Raw genomic sequence first — 16,428 nt, 5'->3', positions numbered from 1 at the left:
TGGACAAAACTTCTGTTGAAAGAAATGAATGTTGTTGTAGGGCACAAGGGTAGTAAACAAACAGTAAAGTATGCTTCTGCCTTAGTTTTATTTTTTCTTTCCTAAGGAACAGCTAATGAGAGAAGTATAACTTCTGGCCTGACTTTCCCTTCAGTAAATAAAATGTCTAAAAGGAGACCAGCCAAATGTAGTCTAGATGTCTCATGCCTCCCTCTTCCCTGGGCTTTGTGTATAGATTCACTTACACTTCATCCGTATTTGCCCACTGTAAATTGTGGGTTGGAGGAAGAACTTCAATTCCATAAGCAAGTAGGGTCTAAACCCTGAGTGACCTCTCCACTATGGAGAGCCAGGGGAAGTACTAGATTACTTTTACATTCTTTAAATCGTGTTTAAGCAGAGCTGTTCTTAACCTTGGTGGCCCTCATTCCTGCAGTAGGAAGCCAATATGTTACTGAAAAAATAACTTACAGAAATAAATCTTTTTCAGGAAACAGCTCCAGTTCAGCAAAAGAACTTGGGGAGTTTCAAGAATACCAAAGACGCCACGGTTTGTACGTGGAGGTATGGACTGTTCTACCATTACTTCTTGAACTTTACTGAATATACCATGGATGTGGATCTCTTAAAAAAAAAAAAAAAAGAAAAAAGAAAAGTTTTTGCTGCTTAGCATATTTGTAAAGATTTATATCTTCAGTTGTTCCTTTATGAATGCACATTGACGTAAGAGATGCAGGTATTTACTGGATCACAAAACATGAACAAAATTGTATCCAGTTGAACTGCCAAACAAGTTTTTGGTTTTGTTTTTATATGTATACGTATACATGCCTGACTAACCTGGTTTCTTTTTATGACCGGATCACAAAATGCTTGGATGAAGGAACAGAGGTAGATGTTACTTAGATTTTAAAAAGGCTTTTGACACAGTATTGCACCCAATTCTTATAAATAAACTAAACAGTTGTAATATAGATTATCGCACAGTCCGGTGGGTGGAAAATTGGTTTATGGGATGCACCCAGAGAGTGTTGGCGGATGGGTCGGTTTCTACCTAGAGAAATGAGGGCAGTGCAGTCCCCCAAGGCTCTGTCCTGCGACCGGTACTGTTCAATATCTTCATTAGTGATTTGGATGAGGGAGTAGAAAGCACCCTGTCCAAGTTTGCAAATGACACCAAACTATGGGGGACAGTACACAAAGGGCAGGGAGCGAATCCAGGCAGACTTGGACAGGCTGGGGAAGTGGGAGGAACAGAATAGGATACAGTTTAGCAAAGATAAGTGCCCTGTGTTGCACCTAGGGAGGAAGAATCATCAACACTCCTATAGCCTGGGAGGTACCATTCTAAGTAGCTCAAAAGTACTTGACTTCGGGAAAGCTGACTTTGACAAGCTCAGGAGGCTTGTCGGTGAGGCCCTAAGGGACCATGACCCAAAGAGGAAGGGGATTCAGGAAGAGTGGTTGCTCCTCAAGGGAGCGATCCTGGATGCACAAGCTGAGTCTATTCTGTCTCCGAGAAAAGGGAGCAAAAGGGCACAGCAGCCCCCTTGGTTCAGCAATGAAGTAGCAGACCTCCTATACCTAAAAAGGACCTACAAAGGATGGAGGACGGGATCTACCTCCAAGAAGGAAAATTCTGCACAGGTCCAGACCTGCAGGGAGCAAACGAGGAGAGCCAGGGCTGCAACAGAATTCCAACCGGCTGCAAGCATCAAGGACAATAAAAAGTCCTTCTTTAGATATGTGGGGAGCCGGAGGAAAAGCAAGGGCAACACTGGACCCCTGCTAAACCAGGTGGGACAGCTGACAACCAACACCCAGGAAAAAACCAGCCAGCTAAATGGGTACTTTGTGTTGGTCTTTCACCAGTCCCATGGGATGCCCGTGCCCATTATGGGACAGGGAAGCCCGGGTGAAGGAGATTCCTTGCCCTCCGTCAATGCTGACTTCGTGCAGGAACATCTTAAAAGGCTGGATACCTTCAAGTCAGCCGGCCTTGACAGTTTACACCCAAGGGTACTCAAGGAGCTGGCATGCATTGTAGCTCAGCCCCTGGCTTGGATCTTCGAGACCTGGCGCTCTGGTGAAGTGCCCAAAGATTGAAAGAAGGCCAATGTGGTGCCTGTCTTTAAGAAAGGGAGGAAAGTGGATCTGGCAAACTACAGGCCCATCAGCCTGACCTCTATCCCAGGGAAGGTCTTAGAAAAGATTATCAGAGAGGCCACTCTTAACGGACTGCCTGATGGCAACATCCTGAGGGATAGCCAGCACAGGTTTGTTGTGGGTAGGTCTTACTCGACCAATCTTTATTTCCTTTTATGACCAGGTGACCTATCACCTGGACAAGGGAGAGGAGATTGATGTTGTATATCTTGACTTTAAAAAAGCCTTCGGTCTGGTATCCCATGATCACCTCTTGGCAAAACTGGTCAACTGCGGCCTTGGGTCCACCGTGATCCACTGGCTGGGGAATTGGCTCCATGGTCGGACCCAGAAGTCAATCGTCATAGTGCCCTGTGACCAGTGGAGTCCCCTAAGGCTCTGTTCTTTAACCTATATTATTCAATGTCTTCGTTAATGATGTGGACATTGGAGTCAGAAGCAGACTGCCCAAGTTTGCCAGTGATACCAAACTCTGGGGTAAAGCATCCACACCTGAGGAGAGGAGGGTGATCCAGGCTGACCTGGACAGGCTTAGAAAATGGACGGACAAGAACCTGATGGTGTTTAACACCACAAAATGCAAGGTTCTCCACCTTGGGAAGAAAAAACCTGCAGCATGCTTATAGGCTTGGCAGTGCTACACTGGATAGCACTACAGATGAAAGGAACTTGGGGGTCATGATTGACCACAAGATGAACATGAGCCTTCAGTGTGATGCCACAGCTAGTAAAGCGAGCAAAACACTGGCTTGCATCCACAGATGCTTCTCAAGCAAATCCTGGGACGTCATTCTCCCCTTGTACTCAGCCTTGGTGAGGCCGCAGCTGGAGTACTGCGTCCAGTTTTGTGCTCCACAATTGAAAAAGGATCTGGAGAAGCTTGAGAGAGTCCAGAGGAGAGCCACGCGCATGATCAGAGGTCAGGAAAACAGACTTTATGATGAGAGGCTGAGAGCTACAGGACTCTTTAGCCTGGAAAAGCACAGGGGTGATCTGATGGCTGACTATAAGTTTATAAGGGGTGACCACCAGGATCTGGGAGAATGTCTGTTTACCAGAGTGCCCCAAGGGATGACAAGGTTGAATGGTCACAAACTCCTCCAAGACTGTTTCAGGCTGGACATAAGGAAGAACTTCTTTACTGTCCGAGCCAAGGTCTGGAATAGCCTGCCACTGGAGGCAGTTCAAGCACCTACTTTGAATGCCTTCAAGAGAAATTTGGATATTTTATCTTGCTGGGATCCTATGACCCCTGCTGACTTCTTGCCCCTGGGGCAGGGGACTGGACTCAGAGATCTTCCAAGGTCCCTTCCAGCCCTAATGCCTATGAAATCTATGAAATGCGGGAAGGGATCTTGGAACTGTAGTTGACTCCAAAATGAACCAATATGATGAAGTAATAAGCTAATTGCTCTCTTTCTTGCATAACTAGGTGCATCACAAACAGGTGTAGGGAGGTGATACTTCTCCTCTATGTGCCCTTGGTCAGGCCGCAGCTGGAGTGCTGTGTCTGATTTTGGGTACTGCACTTCAGGAGGGATGTAGGTAAGGCTTCAGAAGAGGGCCACCCATCTGGTTAAAGGCCTACAGAAAAAAACCCTATGAGGACTGATTGAGGGACCTGAACCTCTTCAACATCTGCAAGAGAAGCCTGAGAGGTGATCTTGTGGCTGTCTACAAACTCATTGCGGGGGACAGCAGGAAATAGGGGATACAGTGTTTACCAGGGTGCCCACTGGGGTAACTAGAAACAATGGCTGCAAACTGAAGGAGAGCAAATTTAGATGGGACATCAGGAAAAAATTCTTTACCATGAAGGTTGCCAAAATATGGAATGTTTTCAAGGGAGGTGGTGCTGTCCCCTTCGTTGGAGGTATTGAAGAGGAGATAGGACAAATACCTGGCTGGCGTCATGTGACCCCAGCACTCTTTCCTGCCCAGGTCAGGGGGACGGATTCTATCTAATAGGTCCCTTCCAACCCTGAAATCTGTGAAATCTATACATATATGTGAAATATTAGTGGTTTGTATTTCTTTGGGAATCTAGAACATGTTCTGGCATACCTCCCCTAGCAAACAGCACATCTCTAGACAGCACGTTAGATCCTTTTTCCTGAGACTATTCTCTAATATTCTGTCTTCCTGAGTCTAGGGAGAACAACAATGCTGAAAGGATTTTTAACCTGATGCCAGAGAGAAATGCACACTCCTACTGCACAATGATCAGAGGAATGGTGAAGGTACAGTTACGGTATCCAGAGGAGGGCAGTTTTGGTTTGGCTTCCCCTCCCCTTCTTTCCCGATAGTGATCTCTTAAATACTTTTCTCTCCTCAGCATGGGGCTTATCAGAAGGCTTTTGTCATGTATACAGACTTGCTGAATGAAAGGCACAGGGGTGAGTCTACCTCTGTCATGTTTTTCTGTAAAAGATGGCAGAGTGATGTTGGTCTTTATCTACTGTTACTTTTAATCCAGGCTTCTGGAATATTTTTTTTCATGGCTGTGATGATTGGCGCAGGGGTACGGACCTCAGCTAGATCATGGGAGCTGAATGTGAACTCTGGTCTTTTCAGTGTGGCTGACATGTGGTTGGCTGCCTGGAAACAAGTTCACATGAGAATTCTGCCTGACGCTGAGCCATATTAGAATAAGTGGCACTGCTATGTACAGAATATATTTCTCTGTAAAAAATTTAGCCATTTCCTCATGAAATGAACTGTCTGAAATTTTCCAGCCGATGTAGATACCTTCAACGCACTAATCTTAGCAGTCGCAAGAATAAGAGAAACATTCTTTGACAAATGGGAAGTTATTAAGGTAAGGAGATAGAGAATACAAGGCTGATTTTTTTTATTTTATTTTTTTTGTGATGTAAACAGAAGTGTGTTGATTTTGATTAAAGCTAGAAATCAAGACTTTATAACAAGGTCTTAATTTGCTTAATGATCACATAGGCTAAGCAAAGGGGTTAAAAAAGCCCAGGGCAAAATTACTTAAATCTTTGCAGGTTTTTCTAAGCTGCATAGATTGAACCAGTAACAAACTGAACTGATGTTCACTGTCTGGGTGGCCAAGACGGGCAGAAGCCTGCAATGGCTCAGGCCAGGAGCCTGGGGGCACTCCTAAGGCTGCCAGACCCAGCACTGCAATAGCCCAGGCTTGATTATCTGATGGCTTAACCTTCCACCACTGATTAAGAGATGAGGATGTATGTCTGGCAGCCAGTATCTCCCCAGCTCCTGCTTTGGGTCGGGGGGATGCACCCCCAAGCAGGCACTGGCTCCTGCAGCTGTGGTCTGGGCAGCATGGGGAAATCCCCCACTGAGGACCCCTGCCCCCCCTTTCCAAGCCCAGAACCAGGCTGAGATTGTCCCAGCTCCATCCCTTCCTCAGCCTCTGCCTTAGGGAGTGGGAATGCACCCCCTGCTCACCCAGCTGGGATCTGCTCAGTGTGGTGGTGGGGAGCTCCCCGGGTGTGGGGAGACAGACTTTTCATACCCCTGCACCTCTGAGTCTGGCTTGGATTGTCCCAGCCTTGCCTACTCCTTTGCTATCAGTTTCCGAGGGGTGGGATGGGGCCTGGGACTTGAGGCAGGGGTGAGGCTGTGGGCATCTCATCTTGGCTCCCAGCTGCAAGGAAAGTGGGCACTGGGGAGCAAAGGCTTACTACCAAAGCTCTGAGACAGCTGGGGGCAGGGCCAGCCCTGCTCCACTGGAGCAGATGGCACAGCCCATGGCTGCAAAGCATCTTGGGATGCTGGGGGACGGACTTAACTTTTATCGGGATGGGTTCTGGGACGGAAGTTCCATAACCCAGTTTGACTTGAAACAGTTATTTCTTGTGAAGAAATCGTCCTTTTTGTCTGCCTCCCTGCTCTGAGTCTGCCCAGCCCCTCTTTCAGCCTGGTCAGGCTGGGTGACTAGGTTATGAAGATTCCCTAGGAAGGGAGGGGGAGCTTGCTTCTCCTTTGTCCTGAGCTTTTCCTGCCAAACAACGTGGTGACCTAGTCTCTCTACCTGAGGATTGGTCTGCCTCCAATACTGCCTGTTTCGGGTTGGGACTTAGTGATGAAGTCACAAAAGTTTTAAAAAGGGGTCACTCCATTTTGGGAGGTTAGACATCTTATGGGATACTGAAGCAAGCAAAAAGCCTCCAGAGCTCCATCAGACTGGATGAATTTGCAAGTAACTTACCTGAAATTTAGCCAGTAATTTAGGATGAAGTAATCTAGACGCACATCAAAAGGCCAACAAGCCTATTCTGTTTTGCTCAAGATGTTTTTCTTTTCTTTGGATATTTCTCTGTTTTATATCTTTTACCCAGGCTCTCCCTCTTTGATCAGTAAAGCCATCTGTTATAGCATGCCGTGCTGTAAATGCTTATGAGGATGAGACTAGCCTTTAAAGCCCCCTTCGCTCGGCTGGCTAATGTGGGTGTGGCTTTTTCCTTCTGTACAAAAAGCTACTTGTGAATACTTTATGCTAAAAGAAGCACCCTGAGATACCATGGTGGGCTAAGCACCCCCAAGGTCTGCAGGGTCTGTGTACCCCGGGCTGCACAGAGCCCTAACAAAGACCAGGGCCCAGGTGGTGGTGGCGGTGGCAGTTACCCCAGGCTTGCGGGTGTGTTCCAAGAAGGGGGTTGGTCAGACAGGTGCCCCAGAGGAGACATCCAAAGCTTAGTTTTTGGTCAGGCATAGTGAGGCAGGTGACTCAGTGCAGGAGCACCCCCTACTGGCCTGCCAAAAGTCTTATGCTATATCCATCCAGATGTATCTTAAATTGCTTTTGGCCATTTCAAAAGCAGTGTATGTGCACTGAACTTCTGTTTATGTTACAGGTTTAAACTGGTTTCTGATCACTTAAACTGGTTTATATATAAATTTGTCCTTAGCCATAGGAAGTAGTCCCAATTTAAATGCAAACATTTGCTTTTTGTGGAAGAGTAGCAAAAAAACAATAGTTTAATATTACTCGGCAAGGGATTGCCCTGCATGGACACGAACAAAAGTTCAGAAGTAGGTGGTTAGGAGAATGGGTATGGAATTGAGCTGGGAAATAAAAGCATTTTTCTTCACTTATTTATTTATTTAAAGAAATTTGTGTTCATGAAAGTTATGTAGGGAGTTGGGACAATACAGGAGAGCCTTGGCAAGAAAGACTAGAAGGAAAATTGGAAACGTTGCCATTGGTGTCCATTATGTGGGTATATTCACTAAGAAAACATACAGCTGTTCTACATGTAAATATAGAAAGCCAGCAGTTATCTGCTGGCATTGGAGCAACAGGATAAAAGATGGCACAAATGCATCTACAGTGATACAGAAATGCTAACTTGTGAGCAGTAAAAGTGTGGTGATCCTGTGAGTTGGGGTGTATTTCTTTGTTTTTGTTCAGGACCTGCTGAATTGCATGGCTCAACAGAATGTGCAACCCAATGTGTTAACGTTCAATAATATACTGAAAAGTCTGAAATATTGTGGTGGCCTGGGAAGGAGTGTTTCCTCAAAGGTACTGAATGAAATGAAAGCAATTAATATAGGTAAGAGAATCCCAAATCTACTTCTCATTTCTAATGTTACTTCCAAAATAGCTACTTCTGCTTAACATGAAGGGAAGAATAAAAGAAAGCTCAATTCTGATATGTTGTTTTAAGATCTGTAGACAAAAGTGCATGATGGAGGACAGTACCTCCCTCCCCTTTTTACAAATAAGGCATGAAGGGTGAAGTGTCTTAGCCAAGGTCACCCAGCAGATCGGTGCTAGAGCACTGAATTTGAACCCTGATATCAGATTCCCAGCCCAGTTTCAATTCCTGTTTCCAAAGGACACTTTAATTGATGCCGTGATAGAAATTGATGCTTCAGAGACTTTATCTATGAACAGACATTGAGCATTTAGAATGGAAACACTGTGTGACTTGTACAAGGTAAACTTTGGTTACATCTGTGCAATATAGTTGGTATCATTATCAATTTAGGCTGAAATTCTTTAGGGAGAGAAAGAACTTCAGACCGTCTCTGTGTACCTGTATGAACATAAAATGCTTAGCATGCTGAGGCTTACCTTAACTGTGGCCTTTACAATGCTATCATATTTCTTTTCTCTTGGATGCAAGAACATCTTGCATTCAAAAGCTTGTCTAACTCTATCCCAGCTATGCAGTCGGTCCAGGAAAAGATATGACCCAAAGAGATCTTTGTCTCTACCATAATGCTAACAATAATTTGGGCGGGGGACGGTTCTTTTACCTTCAGTTAGTATTTCCTGCTGTTCAGGCATCCATTTGTGTTTTTTGTACGTGAATTAATTTATAAAAGTCACTTTTGGTTTCACATGTTAGATGATATCTTGCCAAGTTGCTCCTGTCAAACCAGATACTGCTTTATTGAGATTCACTTACCTCCTCAAAAGAGGTTGAGGCGAAAATTCAAAAAATAATTACATGGCTGAGTAGAGGTCTGGGGGAAAATGTGCCTCATATTTTAGACATTTTAGAAGCTGAATCTATTTAACTTACCTGGGAAAATTTTGAGTGGTTTGTTCATGGTCCACCCATGGGAAAGATTTAAAAAACTACTTAGGAAGTGTAACTCTTCACTTATACTTTAGAGTTCAGTTGTAAAGCCTTGCCTACCTCTGACTTCTGTATGTCTGCATTTCAGAACCCAGCCTTGCAACATATATGCATATCCTTGAAATATTTGGTATGTATAATAAATAAGCTTGTACTATGCCTATTGGATATGTGCTCCAAGCACTTCAAGCTATTTACAGTGCTATTTGAAAGAGTACAGTGCTGCCCAATTGTTTTTTAGTGAGAAAATAGCTCTCTAGCAAAAGCTAACCCATTTGGTAGAAAAGGGACAATTCCTTCTGCCTGGAGAATTTCTTTCCCTTTCCCCAGAAGATTCCCTTTCTTTTTCATACAGAATGCCACATGTATTTGACTAAGCCAACACAACTTGCTTTTCTGTAGAGTCAGATATGCTGTTTGACAGGAGCTTTCCATTAGCTGTTACATGAATGATTAGAGGTCTAGGGAAAAATCTGTCTTAGAGATTTAAGAAGCTGCATCTATTTGCCTTATCTGAGCAAATGTTGAGGTGGTTTGTTATACGCCATGGAGAAAGTAGATGGAGGGGATCTGCACCTCCTGGTAGTGTGCTGCTTATGATGCTGTCCTGCAGCATGGCTGGAGAAAGGCCTAGCCAGTGGGATTCGCCACACATGCTGCAGTTGTCAATTCTTGGGTGCAGAGGAGAAAGGAACAGCAGTTACGCTATAAGCCATGAGATGTGACAGCCACATTAGTGTGTGATCTAGGTGTCTGGACTCTGTTGTCCTGCACTGTTGTCTTTTGCAGTGAGCCCACTCTCTTACCAGCTTGTTTGCTTGGTCTTAGAGTAGGAATCTCAAAACGTCTTGCAGACCCTGAAGATCTTCTATCCCATTGTACTGCATAAATCCAGTGCAAGATGGGCAGCTTTTAACATAAGCAAAACTATAGCTGATTTGGAGTGGCAAAACAATGGTGGGAAGGAGAAATGGGAACAATGTTGCTTGAGCTGTCTCTGGGATCTCTGGCTGCCTGCTGCACCTCCTATAAACCCATGCAGTAGGGCTAATTTCTAACGTATGTTGTTTGTCCTGCAGCTGCATTTCCACGAGGCGTAGGAAAAGTCATAGATGTGCTGAATGAAGTTGAAAAGAAGAGTTTTGTTCTTCAGGACCCAGATGATCGTATGTACTTCAGCATATCTAACAAACTGGCATGAAATACGTGAGCACATTGCCCAGCAGGAAGAAGCTGAGCTGCCAGCTTGCTGTTTTTGCCATCCCTGCCCAAACAGTCCTGATTTCTGAAAAAGACCATAAAACCCAGTGTAACATGAGGGGCTTCGCATTATTGACAGAACAGTCCCTTCTATGGAGGACACTGCCTATCGGAGCACAAGGTTGAGGCAGCGTCACAAACATCATCAACATGTTGGGATTTGCTGATGAACATCTGCCAGCATCTCCAGAAAGCCCCTGGAGATAGGTTTAGACTGCAGTGTTGAATGTCTGGTTGTTCTGAACTCTTCCTATTCCTGTCCTGGTAATGATATGAAACTTTGTGTTGGAAAAAGTATACATCAGAAAACTAATCTCATCTAGGTGGAGAAGGAAGGTTCAGAATGTCTGGCATGATTTTATCATTATTCCCTGACCAAATGTGATCAGTGTTGTCCAGCATAGTGCATGTACTTCAGATGAACAAACTCCTACACTGTGCTCCTCAGTCTGATTTTGGAAGTAAAGAAACTCATACTTTCCCTGAGCATGGCTGTTTTTGACCTCAGATTATCGGGTGTTAAATTTCCATAGTCTTCCAGATCTACTCTGCTACAAACTTCCTTCACCCTTAAAAACTAATATTTAAAGGGCTTGTCTGCTGCACTGCCTCATCTTAGTCCATATGACTATTTTACATTAAAGTTTTTATCCTGCTTATTCCTTCACATACTTTGGCCACAGGGGTCTCTTCCAGCTGAGCTTTGTACCCCTTCATTCATGCTGTCCCAGGAATTAAGGGCCTCAGTCTCATTCACAACTGTGGCATCTTGGTGCATTCTGAGTTGGCAGTGAGGACACATTGTTGATTCTTTCTTGCTTTTGGCACTAGTCTGATGTGAGTGCAAGGCATCAGACACCACATGAGACAGACTGGATGAAGTGCTGGTAACAAGCAAGCACTCCCTGGCAGAACAGAAGCTCTCACTTTGCAGACTCTTATGTGCTGTGCACAGGCTCCTTTAGACTTTCAGTAAAGGGGTCGCTTTTGAATGCATTAATGATGGTTGATGCAGGGTTACAGACCTCAGCTGAATCATGAGAGCTGGGTGTAAATGTTTCTCTCCTACACATGGTAGAAAATGGAGAATGTTTACGTGAGACTTGTGCCTAAGTCTGAGCTGCGTTAATCTAAAACAAATACATGCAGGTAGGATTTCTGTTAGTCTTTGGAGACTTCCAGTCACTCATCTGGCTTTAGCACTTTAAATAAAATTGAACCTTGTTCCTTTTCCTTCATTGCAGGCTAAAACCCAGGCCAGTCAGTGTCAGGTGTTCACCACAAATTCTTGATTTGTCCTAAAAGGTCTTGTGGGCGTTTGCAGAGATACGTTTGTTCTAATCATTTAAAGAGCAAAATAGTGTCCGTCTGGCTTAAAGACCTTTCAAGTGCCTGGAAAATGGTGTTTTCCCAGCGTGGTCTTCGTTGAATTGCATTTAAGTTCTTAGATTATTTATATTGCCTGTAGGTAAACATTATTCCAGCCTCTATTGTAACAGCATCTCCTACTCTAAACCTGCTTTCAGAAACTTCTAGGCAGACTTCTGCAGCCCAAGCTGCAGTTAAGTTACCTACCCTGACCGGTTGCTTTTCACCGTAGTCCTGCCTGTTGTGGCTTCTTTGTCTTTTGGGGTGGAAGGAAGTAGGTTTCCTTGGTATTTTAGGAGTCTTACTGATGTGCTAGGTACACTTTTCTACAGTTCATGTAGCACAGGGAAGAGCTTCTCCTTATGCAGGTGCATATTCATTAAGGGGCATGAGATGGGAAATAAGTAGTTCTGAGTGATAAACTACTGTTTTGAAGAAAACAGCTTTCATAAAGCTTTCCTGATCTTGAATCTGCGGTTCTCTGCATAGTTCTGTCCCTAAAAACTGTGGTCATACAGGTGGTCTCTAGGGTGCTGGCTACTATCGGAGGTCCTTGCAGTTAAGCCTTTATCTTCTGTGAAGTTAGTGAACTAGTAAATATCTCTCCAAAATTAAACATTTACAGATAACTTTTCTGTTTTACAGCCAATTTCTTTACCTCGGCTATGAAAGTGGTAAGTAGCCAGTGCCTGATTTTAACATGTTTTGTAAAGACATTTAGGTACACTTTTCTATCTGCCCCCTGAATCTAGGTTGCTGTTGCCTGTGGGTATTCCAGACCTGTTCCCCAGAGCACTTCCACACTATATCCATTTTCCTTGCTTGTCTATTCTTCTCCACCAACCTCATTTACCTTCTGTAACCTTTTATCTCCTATTCATTTATATTTCCCAATCTGAAATTCTCAATGTTAGCCAGTGAACTGGGGACACATGAACCCTACGGGCTGTGATTTTGGGACAAGTCCAGCATGAGAAACTGATTTAAGAGATTTTTTTTTTTTTCTGGCTTGGATCTTTAGGCTTCCTCATGTCCTTTCTACTCAGTTAACACTCTTCATACCTGCTTTTGTGGTCATGTATCACCAGAAACCTAGGCAGCAGTTTGGGTGGGGAGGGATTGCCATTAAATGAAGGCAATGAGGGGTATGCATTCATGTTTTGGCTCCAGAAAAACAATTAACCCATTGCTGTGCTAAATTACACCTTGCCTTTAAACCATCCTCTGAATATTGGCTGTCACTTTTTGGGCTGCTGTTCAGAGAAAGATGTGATAGCAGTGTTGTTTCAAGGTTGTTTTTCTCCCCCCACCCTGCAGTGTGTGAATCTCAAGGATTTGAAGCTTGCATATAGAGTGCATAGGGTTTTGGAGATGGGAGGCAGCTGGAAATTTTTGCCTGTGGGTCAGCAATATGTATATTGGTGAGTGCCTTTAATATATTCAAAAGTGTTGTATGTTACTAGTATTGTGGTTGCTGTTGTCCTCTTTGGGTGTTACTGATATGCTGTCAGTGTTGAAGTCTCAGGAGCTGCAGTGTCTCCAGCGTGAATCTTGTCCTAAAGAACAAACACAGACTTGGATCAGTGGCAAAGATTCAGCCAGGCTGATTGTCTACAAGCACAGCCCTAACATGTTTTGACTTAACAAATACATCAGACTAGGAGTTAAGGCATTTATATCTGTGACAGGGTAATTGGACAGGCTCCCCTAGGCCACTACAAATTTTCCCATACTTTCCAGCCTTCCTTTTATATAGTGATCAAAACAAATTATATTACATTCCATCTTAAACTGTCCTGTTCCATGGGGTTGTTTCACATCCTGACCTGGGTGTTCCCTGGTTACCTAGGTATCATCCTGGTACTGAACTGTCTTACATCTTATACAGCCATCTCCCGTCATCTTCTGGCAGGAGTGCCCATCTGGGCCATGTGCCAGGTTTTACTTGCATAAAGAGTTCATGCATCAGTCGGGTATGCTGGTCAGGCCAAATCTGACTAATGCTTTAGCAAAGTATTCGTGAGAGCAGTTGGTCAGCATTCCAGTGAGGCCTATCAAAACCGGCCCTCGTTTGTTTGTTTGTTTTTAAAGAATTGCCTTACTATATTTAAGTTATTGAGCACTCAGAATCGGAGCTATATACGCAGAGGAAGCCTTTCTTAAACATCAGCTAGATTGTAGCGTGTGCGAACAAGGAAATTCTTTGGCTTGTTCCCCTTTTCCTATTCTTGACTTGAGGATGCCAAGAATGTTACATTTTTTAATTTGTTTGGCTTCCTCCTCGAGTCATTTGCTCTTGTCATTGTTCCCTCTGATATTTTTAATGCACTGTGGTTTTCAGCATCCACTGTCTTCTCCTGACAGCAATCCTAATACTTAACGCCAATCATATCTGCTGTCAGTGGTCTTTTAGATAAAGAGAAGTGGCTGGAGGTCTTTGAATTTCACTGTATGGTGTTTTCTCTGGCTCTTCCATTGTTCTCCTGTATCTCCGCCACTCTCTTCCAGCTACAATGTGTCAAATTGGAGGACTGCATGTAGTTTTCTGGTATGAACTTCAAGAAATGCTACACACTGAGATGAGATTGGTCTTATTCCTACTCTTAACTCTGTCACTTTTATACATTCAAAGATCATGTTACTTTTTTGCAGCACAACTGCAAATTTGTGTTCAGTTGTCTGCCACCATGAACCTTGTATCTCTCTTTCAGGACTAGCATTTCCTCCTATAGGGATGGCCTGTGTTCACATTCATTGATCATTCTGCCAGATCTTTTTCACACGCTTTAGCAGGAGCATTCTCACGTTTGCTTCCAGATAACCAATGAAAATGTTGAATGACATCAGACTTAATACTGATCCCCGAGCGATCGAAAGACCCAGTTTCATCTGTTTCTCTTATACCCAACCAGCTTCTCGTTGTCCCCAGCTTGCCAGACAGGGATTATTTTTCCCTGCTTGTCTGTAGCTTCTTACTTCAGTAGCTTATCACATGATATCAACCAGAAGTTCTCATTCTTTTTGAGCCCATTTTTTTTTTCTCCTGCCCTGGCAGGGGGTTGGACTTGAAGATCTATAAGGTCCCTGCCGACCCTACTTTGATGATTCTATGATTCTTTTCTGATTTTATTTTTTATTTCTAAGTATTCCCTTTTCTTTACCACTGAACTAGGATGGGCTTCTAGCCTAGGCTTTCCCCTTCTTGTTGTGAAATGGTGTCATTTTGGCATGACTGGCCTCAGGTCATCCTTTGTTGGTTTATAACGAACTCTAGCATCCATGGAGTCTTCCCTCTTTATTCAGAAATTTTAATCTGCCCTTCCTCTCAGGGATTGGTTGCTGCTCCTTATAGGCTGGTAATCCCCAGAGTGTCTACTCTTCCTCTGCAGAGGTACTGCCAACTTTCATGTTACGACCTGGCATAAGACATGCTACCTGACATGCCCTCTGCCCTGATGCAGCTTAACTAATTCTCCATCCTTTTAGAGCTACCTCACAGTAGGCTCTTTGTTGGAGGAGCTGGGCCTTGGAATTAAGTTGGCCAGATCCCCATTCTTCCTCACCATTCCTACTTTAGCGATTAGCAATTCTAGCTGTAGCAGCTAAGAAATGTCTGCCAGTGTGGTTCTTGGTCAGTGAATATTGACCATAGTAGAAAGAGCTGGAGAAATGTATGAGTGACTGGAAGGAAAACCTACTACTATAAGTTGGTTAAAGACCTCCCTGGAAATTTTATAGAATAGAATCCAGTAACAACAAAACAATACTCGTCTATAGTATGATTGGCTTGAGTCTGATTAGTCCCTGGTTTTAAGCAAACCCAGAGATATAAATTGCCGGATTTAAACATTGAGCACTTGTTGTATCAGGCTGAATTTGTTTCAGTTGCTAAACTTTGGCTTGGTCATATTCCATCCATTTATGAAAGTTTCTTCTGCAAGTGCAAGGTTTCTAAATTTGAAATATTTAAACCAGTGTGCTACAAGGCAAAATAGATAACATTCACTGAGTCATGTGGGTCTTAAGACTTTGCACTCCATTTCTCACCAGTCCAACCACACCTTGAATATCAGCCCTGAACCCCCTCACATCAAAAGTATTCATTTTGTGTGGCTTAATGTCTGACGTATTACGAGTTGTGGAAATCACTCGCTCGCTCTAAGGAACATTGCTCTGTACAATTAGTTCTGCACTCTCTAGTAAATCTAATTACTGAGTCATGATAATTATCGCTTTTTTCTCCCCCATTATGTACAATATAGTGCACAATTCTTAAATTTGCTGTGCATGATGGAACAATTTGATGTCATCATGAAGTGGTATAAAGAAATGGTCCCTTCGGTAAGTTATCTTAGTGGATCTGGACAGCACTGGCATGAAATGTACTAGCCAATTGCCCATCAAGAATGACTGGGGGAGGGGAGCCCACCCCATCTGGGCCTGCTCCCCCTTCCCCTCCCACTGCCTGGGGTCTGGGCCTCCTCCCCCAGCCACTGCTGTGGCTGCATTGGGCCTGGGCCTGGGCCCGCTCACCCTCTCCTACCCCCATGTTACCTGCAGGGTGGAGGGTGCCCCCCCAATTCCATTTGCTCTGTTGCTGCCTCCAGGAAGTAGGGGAGGGGGCCAAGGCAGCTGCATTGGCCTCACTACCCCCCACTCCCAGCTCCGTCCCCTGTGTCCCCACCATCATGGCGGCAGGCCGCCTTCTGTCAGTGCGAATAAAGTGTTACGGACAGACGGACAGACTTAGGCTTTTATAATATTAGAATTTGTGGAAGAGAATGGCAATCACGCTGGATTAAATTACTGTCTCTCTTTATCAGCTGATATACCCAACTGTGAAAATAATGCATAGTATACTTCAAGCTTTGGAGGCGGCTAACCGCATGGAAATGTTCCCGCAGATCTGGGAAGGTTAGTAGGGTGGTTTTGTCTTTGTTCTGTGGTTCTTTCGTTTTCTGTGGGAAAGAGTCATCTCCTTGTGTTGGGGGTGGGGGTATAGTAACACTGTTTGCCTTTGGAGAGAACCCAAGAGTTGTGCAGTAGTGGCACCATC

The 16,428-nt window shown here is 44.2% G+C and overlaps 1 protein-coding gene and 2 non-coding genes across 3 annotated transcripts in view; all 3 read left to right on the top strand.

Moving 5' to 3' along the window:
- The window catches only part of PTCD3 (pentatricopeptide repeat domain 3), a 37,595-nt gene that overhangs the window by 14,839 nt on the left and 6,328 nt on the right, over positions 1 to 16,428 (top strand). The window contains exons 9-19 of the mRNA XM_090035350.1: positions 491 to 564; positions 4,319 to 4,406; positions 4,502 to 4,562; positions 4,902 to 4,984; positions 7,565 to 7,709; positions 8,833 to 8,874; positions 9,824 to 9,910; positions 12,018 to 12,046; positions 12,690 to 12,793; positions 15,635 to 15,713; positions 16,196 to 16,286. Coding sequence (XP_089891476.1) covers positions 491 to 564; positions 4,319 to 4,406; positions 4,502 to 4,562; positions 4,902 to 4,984; positions 7,565 to 7,709; positions 8,833 to 8,874; positions 9,824 to 9,910; positions 12,018 to 12,046; positions 12,690 to 12,793; positions 15,635 to 15,713; positions 16,196 to 16,286 — 883 coding nt within the window. The remainder of the gene's footprint in view (positions 1 to 490; positions 565 to 4,318; positions 4,407 to 4,501; positions 4,563 to 4,901; positions 4,985 to 7,564; positions 7,710 to 8,832; positions 8,875 to 9,823; positions 9,911 to 12,017; positions 12,047 to 12,689; positions 12,794 to 15,634; positions 15,714 to 16,195; positions 16,287 to 16,428) is intronic.
- LOC149869981 (small nucleolar RNA SNORD94) lies at positions 4,664 to 4,808 on the top strand. The gene has a single exon (XR_016440911.1). It is a non-coding gene; the product is annotated as a small nucleolar RNA SNORD94 (small nucleolar RNA).
- Positions 10,998 to 11,128, top strand: LOC149869980 (small nucleolar RNA SNORD94). Its single transcript, XR_016440912.1, has one exon. It is a non-coding gene; the product is annotated as a small nucleolar RNA SNORD94 (small nucleolar RNA).

The sequence above is a fragment of the Crocodylus siamensis genome, chromosome 2 (assembly GCF_052110815.1).
Source record: "Crocodylus siamensis isolate JL-2025a chromosome 2, ASM5211081v1, whole genome shotgun sequence".
In the NCBI taxonomy this organism is placed as follows: Eukaryota; Metazoa; Chordata; order Crocodylia; family Crocodylidae; genus Crocodylus; species Crocodylus siamensis.
Note: the sequence above shows the minus strand (reverse complement) of the source record. Positions and strands in the feature narration are given on the sequence as shown.